The sequence below is a fragment of the Capra hircus genome, chromosome 17 (genome assembly GCF_001704415.2).
Source record: "Capra hircus breed San Clemente chromosome 17, ASM170441v1, whole genome shotgun sequence".
Taxonomy (NCBI): domain Eukaryota; kingdom Metazoa; phylum Chordata; class Mammalia; order Artiodactyla; family Bovidae; genus Capra; species Capra hircus.
In genome coordinates, this window is record NC_030824.1 from 63,938,024 (window position 1) to 63,950,627 (window position 12,604).

A 12,604-nucleotide genomic window follows, 5' to 3' on the forward strand; every position below is an offset into this window, starting at 1 on the left:
CCTTTCCCAACCAGTTCCTTGTTCCATGTCCAATTCTGTTGCTTCTTGACCTGCACACAGGTTTCTCAAGAAGCAGGTATGGTGGTCTGGTATTCCCAACTCTTTAAGAATTTTCCACAGTTTGTTGTGATCCACACAGTCAAAGGCTTTAGCATAGTCAATGAAGTAGAAATAGATGTTTTTCTGAAATTCTCTTGCTTTTTCTATTTTTTTCTATGGTTTTTTTTTGCTATTTTTTTGTATGTCTTTTCTATGTTTCTTTCTAGACTTCTCTTGCTTTTTCTATATCTATATATGTGGTAATAATAAGCTTTTCATTTTTTAACTTGTCCAAGGCAGACATGATGTGATAAACACCACTAAACTCACCACCTGGGCCACAGAAATATACACTGCAAGCCCATGTGCGTACAGACTGCCTCTTGACATTTTTCAAAACGGACACTGCAGTGGTGGTGCGGGTCTCATCACCCAAGTGGAGAACAGGGAAGCAAAATTTTTTTCTCAAAACTTTAAGGTGGGTTTTTGTTTGGGGCAGCATATTTTTCTCCCCTCTCTGGATTTGTACTTTTAAATCTTAAATGATACACTGTTAGGCATGACAGGTAGTTAAAGAAGCAATGGAGAAGTGTTTAAAACACCTGTGTTAGCTAACAGGTTTCTGAATTTACTGCTGTATCTCCAGAGAGAAGGCTAGAGAAGGTAACAAGGATTTTTGTATCAACTACTGCAGCCTTAAAACAAATTTGGTGTCTCTTTGGACTTTAAAATTGTTCCTATACAGCTTCTTTTATTTTTTCTTAATCAGATATAAAGGGATACATGGCGGGGGGGGGGAAGGTTACAGACGACCAAAAAATGTTTATTGGGTGAACACACTTCTGTATATGGCATAATTTGATAACATTTGCAGAACAGCACAAGAATAAGCACATAGTTCTGAAATCTACAAATTTCAAGAAAACCCTTCACAATCTTTGTCAACTGTTCCGTGTATCATGAGGGCCTTATTGGGCATTACTAACCCAAAGATACAAAGGGAAGCAGCAGGCAGTCATCTCTATGGTGCCCTGCATCCAGGTTCATTCACTGCTTTTTAATTCTCGCTGTGGCAGCTACTTCAATATTTAATTCTCAGTAAGCTAAATAAATCATCTAGAGGTAGGGCACTGGGGTTTTGGAAAAGTGTGATTTGAAGGACCCCCAAAATATCTGATTTAATAGTTTCAGGGAAACAGATCACTGTGACTTCCAGTTTTCGTTTATGAAATATTTTGGTCCCAAATGGTCAAGAAAATCTAAAGAGACTACCCTACTCAAGAGGAAAAAGAAATCATAATCATTAATGTTTCAGTCAAACATGACGCCACCAAGAAATTTAACTCATTCTTTTTCTGTCCCAATTAACAAAGACAGATCCAAACCACATCTCTTTATCTACTAATGATTTTAAAAGCCACTATTCTCATGCTGTAACAAATATGTTAACTCATAAAACAAGAATTATACCCAGGAATATCAGTTATCATATAAAAGCCCCACTTCATATGAAATTCACTTCCAAATTTAACTATGCAAAATACATTTAATTGGATTATGTATTTAGACTACATCAGGCATATATCAAATTTTCCCAACTCTATAAAAGAAAAAAACTCCAGACATTTCAACCTATTTAATCTCCTTTACAAACACATAATTTTAAATCAACTATAAATGAGTGATTTAACAGTATTTGATTATGCAAAATCAGTGGGAAAAGTATGTTAAGAATTCAAAAAAAGTCCAATCATTTGTAGTCATTTTTGTTATCTATTTTTCCATTTATTATACTGGTACCTGGAAATACACTTGAAAGTATTTTTTGGTTATTAGGTTATTCTTTAGTCTTATTAGGTCAATGAGATCTTATTTTAATACTTTTTAAAGCCTCTCATGCTTATTCACAGAGGCATGTTGTGGTAATAAAGAATATTTAAATGTAATTTGCTAAGATTTTGTTCCTAGATACTTTACTCTCCATTCTGAGCATAGGTACAGGCATAGTTACATCATTAATGAGAGAGTTCTTTAACTCGTTTTTGTTTAAAAAAGACCATAATATAACTTCAAAAAATAAAATCCCAACATATAAAATTCACACGTTACCTCATGCATAGTGAGTAGATAATTAAGAATGGCCTGTAGTTCATCTTCCTTTACTCCATTATCCTTAAAAAACATAATACAAGTATTTTATACTTACATATAAAAAATTTTTTTGAAAAGGAAAATTACACACACAGATTTGCCAAGTTGGTCAGTTGCTATAAACATAAAAAAATAATGTAATATACAATCTAAACCACAAAAAAAAAAAAAAAAAGAATCTAAACCTAAAATAAAAACTCAGGGAAGCACTAAAGACATGCAGTAGGCAACACAATGTAGAAAGTCAAAGAGATTAGACATCAGCACTGTTTTCAGCACCTTATAATGTGGATAGATGATAACTTATTTAGTAGAACTTCAGAATCCTGAAGTAAGCAAAAACGATCATTGAGGGTAAGTATAAGGGTATTACACCTATCACTCCTTTAAATATAGAAGATAACTTTTCTGTTTATCTTTTTCTATTAAATTTGGAGACTAAAATGAACAGTTTCTAAAATTACCTAGTTAAAATGTCAGGTACTAAAAACTGAGTAGTAATTTCAGTGGAAAAAACACTGCACTTTTTAGTATGAATGCATTATGAAAATTTTCAAGCTACTGTACTATTGATCATAAAACAAACATGAAATCTCAAAAAAGAACAATAAGATAATTAGAAACAAAACACACTAGGAAAGAACATAAAGAGACAATGTGAAGGATAAATTTTTAAATAAATGGAAATAAGATATCTGATTCTGAAAGATATACCAAGTTAGGTCCATTTACCACAATATTATGTGGCAGCTAATAAAGCATTAAACTATAAAGAATACGAAATAAAATGATATGGGAAAATACTGAATAAAATATTGAGAACAAATATATTTATATGTTGGCATCTTATAAAACCAAAACACCTTCCTGAAAAATAATATTAAATTTTACTTTACAGATAGTGGAAGGAAATGTAACAAAATGTAATCATTTCTACCCCATATGTTTTTATACAGGAAAATTTATTTTTCAAAATCTGGATGTCAGGTACAGGGAATCTCTAAAAATGAAACCTCCTCCTTTTGAGCAGCTCTGTTGACTGTTGTATCCCCAGGTCTAAGAATAGGAGGAACTACTAGCAACTCAGTAAATACTTGCTGAATGAAACTATGAATACACTTGAACTCCAACAGAAATTCATATATGTTATAATTATCAATCTCTAATTCAGCATTAATGTTTATGGATATATGCCTAGGAAACAGTAAGAAAAAACAAACAGGGAAACAAATACCTTTCAAAGTATTTTCCACTCTGTAAACCCATTAACAGAGCAAAGAACAAATAAACCAACAGAGCAGTTTATGTGAAATTATGTTACAATAAACACATGCTAGAGGATAAGAAACGTGAACTCACCTTCATTACTAATTGCTTAATAAACATCAACAAGAATGCTCGTAGAGAAAACATTTCTTTTTGATTAGGTCGTGGTCCATCTTTTAAAAAAAGACAAACACATATGCACACACATTGAGTATTTCAAAGACCTCGAAGCTAAGTATAAAATTCCCATTCCCAACAGTTTTCCCACTTACTTATAAGAAACATAAAGGTAACTTTCCTGAAGAGTTTAATGTCTCTAGAAAAACAAGCATTCAACCTCAACATGATTGCATATACAGTGCTTCCAATGTAAAAAATCAGTTACATAAAAACTGCAATGAAGACATTTGTTTTTGACTAAGGTCAAAGGAATTTCAAACCAGAAAGATGAGGTAACAAATTTACAGTTAGCTTTAAAAGACTCTCTGGGAATCTTACTATGGCAACATAAGTTTACCAAGGAAAAAGAGCAAAAGACAGTCTAAACTCTACATGGGAACTTAATATGAAAAAACTTTTGTACTGTTACCACTGTATAAGCTAATATAAAACCCTCAAAAAGTACACTTCAACACAACATCGTCCACGAAGGAGGGAGACATTGTGCTGACCACCTCTGACATCTCCTTCTCTGTTTGAAAAAGTCCTTGGTCACACATGGCTCACATTAAAGTCAATTTTCATGTCTGAAACGTATAATTCCTAAGTAGAAAGCTTTTGAAACCAAATACTCATTGTCCTAAGATCCCAACTCAGGTACTTGCTTGCCTCATATTTTCTGCAATTTTCCCCCCACTAATCATTATTTACAGCTAGTTCCTAGACCACCAAAGCACAGGACCAACACGACCTTGAACAGATCAATTAAACTAGGAAGAAAATTGTTTCAAATTTGTTCCACATGACGATTCCTAGACAAAGAAAAGGTTACAGAGCTACAACAGAATCATAAAGTTTGGCCAGCTTTCCCACTTGAAGTATGAGACTTTCCCAAGATCACTAATCAGTTAGAAAATCAAGGCCAGAATATAATGCAAATACCCAGGACAGTACATGACACACACCATCAGGGAGTAATATTTAGTTCTAGATCTGTTGCAACATGCCAGCTTAAACAAGACCATGGAACTGTCATGTGTCCTCACAGCTTTCTAAATGATAGCATACTGTCTGATAATAAATCAGGTTTATTTTGAAAGGGATTTTAAAATATATTGTACAAATATGAAACCTCATCTCTGTAAATCACTGAACAACCAAAGCCTCTGAGTAAAAAATCAGAATGTATCTTGTTTCACTCTCCTGCATCTATCTCCTGATTTAAAACAACAGCCCTCAATTCTTATAAAGGGACTGCACCCATCTTCACACTCAGATCATGTGTTCTGGGGGTAAGAAGGGCCTCCTCCTCTGGGCAATTTGAAGAACACTGCCACGCAGATGGACACACGAGGCAATCAGAGCCAGTGAGCAACCAAGAGACTAAAAGGACTTTTGCTGGAAATGCTCGATGCAGGCAGACACTCTTGCTAGATTTAAAGCTGTGGGGATGTGAAGGTAAGGGGCGCTGCTTGCTACTACAGAGAAGCTACAGGAAAGAGCCAATACAGAAGAACCGGGACATGGAGACAGACAAACTGACAAAATAGCAGGGGCCGTGTTCGGAGGCCCTGCACCAAATTCTACTGAAACTATCAGCCTGTTAACCCTGGTTAACACTCTTTTACGATATAAACCTGCAGTAACAGGCAAGTTTGACCTTGGAGTTCAAAAGGAAGCAGAGCAAAGGCTAACACAGTTTTGTCAAGAGAACACACGGGTGATAGTAAACACACTCTTCCAACCACATGTGAGATGACTCTACACACAGGTGCCACCATATGGTCAATACCAACATCAGACTGATTATATTCTTCACAGATGAAGATGGAGACACTCTGCTGCTGCTGCTAAGTCACTTCAGTCGTGTCCGACTCTGTGCGACCCCATAGACGGCAGCCCACCAGGCTCCCCCTGGATTCTCCAGGCAAGAACATTGGAGTGGGTTGCCATTTCCTTCTCCAATGCAGGAAAGTGAAAAGCGAAAGTGAAGTCACTCAGTCGTGTCTGACCCTCAGCGACCTCATGGACTGCAGCCTTCCAGGCTCCTCCATCCATGGGATTTTCCAGGCAAGAGTACTGGAGTGGGAGACGCTGTAATAGTCAGCAAAAATAAGCCCTAGAGCTGAATTTAGAAAAGGCAGAGGAACCAGAGATCAAACTGCCAACACACATTGGACTACAGAGAAAACAAGCAAATTCTAGAAAAACATCTACTTCTGCCTCACTGATTACGCCAAAGCCTTTGACTACATGGATCCCAACAATCTGTGAAAAATTCTTAAAGAGACAAGAATACCATACCACCTTACCTATCTCCTGAGAAGCTTGAAAGCAGGCCAAGAAATAACAGAACAGACATGAACAACTGACAGGTTCAAAACGGGGAAAGGAGTACAACAAGGCTGTATATTGTCACCCTGCTCATTTAACTTACATGCAGAGTACATCAAGCAATATGCTAGACTGGAGGAATCACAAGGTGGAATCAAGATTGCTGAGAGAAATACCAACAATCTCAGATATGCAGATGATACCACTCTAAAATCATTACGGATGGCAACTACAGCCATGAAATTAAAAGACAGATGTTCCTTGGAAGAAAAGCTATGAGAAACCTTGACAGCATATTAAAAACCAAAGACATCACTTTGCTGACAAAGGTCCATATGGTCAAAGCTATGGTTTTCCCAGTAGCCACATACAGATGTGAGAATTGGACCATAATGAAGGCAGAGTACCGAAGAAGTGATGCTTTCAAACTGTGGTGTTGGAGAAGACTCTTGAGATTCCCTCAGACAGCAAGGAGATCAAACCAGTCAATCCCAAAGGAAATCAGCCTTGAATATTCATTGGAAAGACTGATATTGAAGCTGAAGCTCCAATACTTTGGCCACCTTACGTGAAGAGCCGAGTGACTGGAAAAGACCACGATGCTGGCAAAGACTGAGGGCAGGAGAAGGGGGCAAAAGAGGATGAGATGGTTGGATGGCATCATCGACTCAATGGACATGAGTTTGAGCAAACTCCAAGAGATAGTGAAAGACTTCCGAAGCCTGGCATGCTGCAGTCCATGAAGTTACAAAGAATAGGACACAACTTAGCGAATGAACAACAATGAGCAATGATATAAACCGTTTTAAGCAGGTTTTGCAATACTTTAAATGAGCCACTATTTGTCAAAAGTTTTATTTTGACCCCTTCTATGAACGATTGACATAATGAATGAACATTAGGCTTCCAATAAGTTAGTTCCGAATATACAGGAAAATAATTACTGAAATTCTGTAGTCTCCTTAAATTAGTTATTAGAAGCAGATACTCCCTACTCCTACAAAAAAATCTCCATTCTCTCAAAATACACTGCTGTCAATGACTTTCAATGGAATAACTGAACTCAACATCAATACTAGTTGCTAATATAGAATTTTCTCACATTCTCGATGCCTTAGAAATCATCCTAGTCATATTTGATAGCCAAAGAGCTCATACTAGCAAAAGTAGCATTCTTCTATAAAAATAGTGAGCTGTTAATCTCTGTCAACCACAATTTAGGACAAACTATTAAAATTATCAGCAAGATTAAAATAAAATTTTGCCATGAAAAGATTTAGAAAAACTTTCAGAATTATGTATTGGTTTCGGAAAAAAGAGATGGAAGAGAGATGGAGGGAAGGAAGGAGGAAAGGGAAAATCCTGACCTTGCATATATATGTAACGTAACACACAGACAGAGATGAAATACCTAATCCCTTTGGGGTAATCCCACTCCGATCCTGAGGATTCACTGCCCAGTAGTAGTACTTCAGTGTGTGCATTATGAGAAGCACTGTTCCAACTCTCCGAATGGCATTATATATGTTGACTGTGCCAATGAATTCCGTGGACAGGTAAGTATAGAGTGTCAACTGCACCTAGAGAATCAAAAGGAAGAGCTCAAGTCAAAGAAACAGACCAGTGTTTCACCATTCTTTCCAGTAATGCTCTCAGGTTGCTCTATTCGGGCCACACTTGTTCTAAAAAGCAAGCTGCTTAATTAGCTTGACAGAAACCTCCATGTTAACAGACAACATACAGCCACTGACACATATCCAGAAGCACACACACTCCTTATAAAACAAACCCAGGCAAAGGCTTCTTTTACAGCAGCACTATGAAGAAAACATCCCCGCATATACCACGTTTTTGCCAGCACTATTCCTATAGTGCTGAGAAAACTGATTCCTATTTAGCAATCAGCAATTATTCATAAACTCACACACTTCTTTATAATAAACCTACTATTTATACTTTGCAAAATTGTTCTCAAAAGCTAGAAATTGTCTTTGTTCTGGAGAAAACCAGTAGCTGGAATAACTCATAAGAAATTTAAAAAACCAGCAGGAATAACTAAACACCAGATCAAAAAAAGAAAATCATACAAAAATATGTAAAGCCTACCTTAAGAAATATTTGTTAGAAAAAAAGAATTTTGTTATAGCAGATCATTACTACAAAGATTGTGATTATAATATTATAGTCTCTAAAATTCATAAACAATTATACTCTACTACTAACAACAGCACAAAGTAAAAACCACTTTTGTTCTACTTTCATATCGAAATCAAGAATTCTTCACTGCATTACTAGTGGACATACTTCATAAACTAAAAAATATTAAGGAAGGCATTAAATTTGACCAAAACTCAAACTACTCCCGATCATTTACAACTGAACATTTATGTTTAAACATAATGGACATTCCCAGATGCTGGGGGCATTTTCCTTTTTAAGCCTGAAAGATAAAAATTAGGTGCCTACATTCCAGATGCCCTATAAACAATCAAGGTTAAATGAATAAGGGAGTCAATCAGTAACAATACATGGTAAAGAACGGCAGACTCTGAGCCCCTTAAAATCGCAGTCTGAAAGATGACTGTAGTTCACTGTTATCGTTAGTAGCTAAGCCATGTTTGAGTCTTTGCCAACCCATGGACTGTAACCTGCCAGGCTCCTCTGTCCATGGGCTCTCCCTGGCAAGAATACTGGAGTGGGTTGCCACTTCCTTCTCCAGGGGATCTTCCTGACCCAGGGATGGAACCCACATTTCCTGCGCTTACAGGCAGACTCTTTACTGCTGAACCACCAGGGAAACCCAACTGTAGTTTAGAAAATCGTAACACGCTATAATCCAGAGTTGCTGAAAGATAACATCATTTTGATGTTGCTGCTGCTGCTGCTGCTGCTGCTAAGTCGCTTCAGTCGTGTCCGACTCTGTGCGACCCCATAGATGGCAGCCCACCAGGCTCCCCCAACCCTGGGATTCTCCAGACAAGAACACTGGAGTGGGTTGCCATTTCTTTCTCCAATGCATGAAAGTTAAAAGTGAAAGTGAAGTCGCTCAGTTGTATCCAACTCTTTGCGACCCCATGGACTGCAGCCCACCAGGCCCTCCGTCCATGGGATTTTCCAGGCAAGAGTTCTGGAGTGGGGTGCCATTGCCTTCTCTGTTGATGTTGCTACTGCTGTTCAAATAGACAGCCCAGCTTACTTAGGATATATAGAACTTTCTTACTGAGGATATACAGAACTTTCTATGACATGATTCAAATTAACTGTGATATTTCAATCAGAAAATATTTACCTTCGCCTGTATTTGTAGCACTGTATTACTGAATATACAATGGCACAGACACTGTCCCTCACTAGCTAAAAATCTAATGGAGAAGATTAAAAATACACACAATTTTAAGTGGAAAACCAAAGGGAATAAATACCCCTACTGAAACTTAAGAAAGCTCATGTGGTAATATGTAATTAATTGCAAAACGAGTGCCACAGAGCTGTTAAATACTATTAATTCAGAGGCCAGAGAAATTATTTGGGGGTAAGCTAAAACAGTCAAGAAAACTTTCACTAATAGAGTAGATATTAAGGTAGGCTTTGAATATGAGTGGTTCTAACAATAAGAGGAAATTTCAAATAGAGAAAATTGTAGATAATACAAAAAGCTTCCCTAGATCTAGAACAACCATCCTCAATCTTGCCTGCATTAAAATACCTGGAAAACATTTTTAAAATACCTGTCTGGGTCTTGTCCCAGAGCAATTAAATCAGAATCTAGGGAAGAGGGAGTGAGATTCTGTTTTCATTTAAAAAAACAAAAAGCAAAAAACACCTTTCCCAACTAATTCTATAGACAGCCAAGATTAAGAACCCCTGCTCCAGGATACCTTTTGGTACCCACCTACCCATTGAGGATAACCGATTTTCATATAGAAAGCCTAGAAAGAACTGGCATGAAGACTTAATGCTTTATTCTGAAAACAAAGAGAAACCATGACAAATTTGGGGGCTAAGAAATGTTCTGATGAGAGTGACTGTGATATGTCGAAAGCATGAAGGAATCCTAACAAAAAGTGAGAAACTAAGACATGGAAACTGGAGAAAGTCAGTTTCCTGAGAATGGTACTGCAGCTGAAGAAAAATTAATAGGATTGGACAGCAACATGCTGAGGTAAATAAGAACAGTGACCTCAGGATCATGCATATCGATTATGAATAATTCTTCACTCTATATAATCTAAGAACCACACAAATCATACATGAAAATGTCCTTCCCATTACACCTGAATTCTGTGTATAAGAGCAGGGATCAGATCTGTCTTATTCACCACTGTATCCATAGGGCTGGCCACTCAACAAATGGAAGACTACTGTCTACAAGAAAACTCATCTCTCGTGTTAGGCCATTCAAAAGACTGTCTCTGAGCAAATGAAGCTTAAATGCGTATTATAAAAGATGGGAGCAGCCAGTTCCAAAAGCAAAGACTGATTCATACGATCATACTCTCAACTTTGGTAACCAGAGGTGAATTTACCACGGAGCTAACGAAGCTTAAACTTTATGCCCACTCATCTACACATGTTCCTTCCAAAATCCTAAACCTAACTTTACATGTTGCATTCTTTTTGTTAAGAAGCCCCTTTCTCCCCCAAACTGTATGACCTTTAGGTCAAACAAACTTTATATCTGCCTTTTGTTATAACTACCTTGATGATAAAATTAGATATAACCCCTCAAGGATACACAAAGCATAAGGGTGAAACAAAACTGAAGTTTAATATTAACAAATCACCTGCAAATTCTAAAAAGGAAATTAGAGAAAATTATTAACAAGGAAAAGGTAAGAAATACAGTGCAATAATACTATGGACTTAAGGAAATGATATAATGAAATTTTTTAAATATTCCCCTACAACTAAGTATCTAATAAGAGGAGGTTTTCTGACCACATCAAAAGAGGCCCAAAGGCTCACAAATGCACTTAGTAAGACAAAGAAGTGTTTAGTAAAAAGTTTAAGAAGTAACTTGAAACAATCCTTGAAAAGAAATAAGACTGAGGGTCATAGAAGAGAAAGAGGTCAAATTTGAACCCAGAGATAAAAAGCTACAACCTCCAGCTGCCTCCTTTGATTATTTCCAAATGGCAATCAGAGTGAGCAGCTGTTTTTCTCCTTAACATCTGAAAAGAGCAGCTGAAAATAAGATACTATGACTCCAGAAGAGCAAAAAAGTCTGCAGACATTTTTTTCTGACAACTAAAGTAAGTACGTGTTATTCCAACCTGAACAATGATAAACACTTGCAAGTGAACCAGAAAGGAGAGGGGGAGAGAGGAAATCAAATGTTTAGGATAACTCAATAGAACATTAGGGTTTATCAAAAGTTTCATTTACATATTTTATCACAAATTCGCTTATGTTTACTTAATGCAATCGGTTTGCTGTTATAGTACTAAACTACTGTATAAAATATAATTGTTTAATAATTTTAATTAATGTGAAATTAAAATGATTAAATGAGACCAGCACATCATGGAAGCCTTCAAGAAAGGGTGACATTTCAGCTGTTCCTGTAAGAGTTAAACTCAGTAGCTCATCATTTTGGTGGAAGGAATATGTATATATAACACAGAGAGAGAGAGCACAATGAGTATAATTTATATGTATGTATATACATTCATACATACATAAGGGCGCATAGATATATATGCAATCCAACTATGGTTAAGGAAATGGACATCAAAATCTCTCCCAAATAAAATTTTATTTAACAAAGAAAATATATACTATTTCTGTATTTCAAAAATGCTATTACTGCTTTAGGAAGGGAGGGACGGATGGAGGGAGGGAGGAAATACTGTCTTGCAAAAGTACATTTAGTCAGGTAGGAGGGAGGTTCAAGAGGGAGGGGACATGTATTATTTTTGTGCTTTAGTTGCTAAGCCCTATCCAACTATTTTGTGACCCTATGGAGTATTTAGCCTGCCAGGTTCCTTGTCCATGGGATTTCCCAGGCAAGAATACTAGAGAGGATTGCCATTTCTGTCTCCAGGGGATCTTTCGACTCAGGGATTGAACCCACATCTCCTGCGCTGGCAGGCAGGTTCTTCACTGCTGACCCACCAGGAAAGCCCTGGATATATATGTACGTATGGCTGGTTCACATCGTTGTATGGCAGAAACCAACACAACACTGTAAAGCAATTATCCTCAATTATTAATTTTTTTAAAAGTACATTTATTATCAATTAAAAAAAAGTACATTTAGTCAAAAAATGCATTCCACTGAAACCTTACACAACAGCATGTAAAAGGATGAAAGAAAATCCTCTTCATTATCACTCTTCTCAAGTACAAACATGTAGTGAACATACTAGCACAAAATCAATGTATGGATTACCTTGGCAGGGGTATGAATCCATATAGCTGGGTTAAGAAGAATGTGGTCACACAATTGCTTGAGTAGGGGCATCCCATTCGGCAGATTACTCAGGTATTTTGAAAATACGAGGCAAAGTTCAAGTACTGCTCTGCTGACATGGGATTTGGAAGACTGCAGAGGAAGATATTTCAAAGGTCACTATCAACACAAAGCAAGGGAAGTAAGTTAAACGTTGTCAATACCAGAAAAAAGGTGGTCGACAAACTATGCTCAAAGTTAAAG

General features: G+C 36.8%; 1 protein-coding gene across 1 annotated transcript in view; it reads right to left on the bottom strand.

Annotated features, from left to right (window-relative positions):
• The window catches only part of LRBA (LPS responsive beige-like anchor protein), a 747,979-nt gene that overhangs the window by 622,621 nt on the left and 112,754 nt on the right, over positions 1 to 12,604 (bottom strand). Inside the window, exons 13-16 of the mRNA XM_018061590.1 lie at positions 12,341 to 12,493; positions 7,361 to 7,529; positions 3,550 to 3,629; positions 2,149 to 2,211 (exon numbers count right to left, since the gene is read on the bottom strand). Coding sequence (XP_017917079.1) covers positions 2,149 to 2,211; positions 3,550 to 3,629; positions 7,361 to 7,529; positions 12,341 to 12,493 — 465 coding nt within the window. The remainder of the gene's footprint in view (positions 1 to 2,148; positions 2,212 to 3,549; positions 3,630 to 7,360; positions 7,530 to 12,340; positions 12,494 to 12,604) is intronic.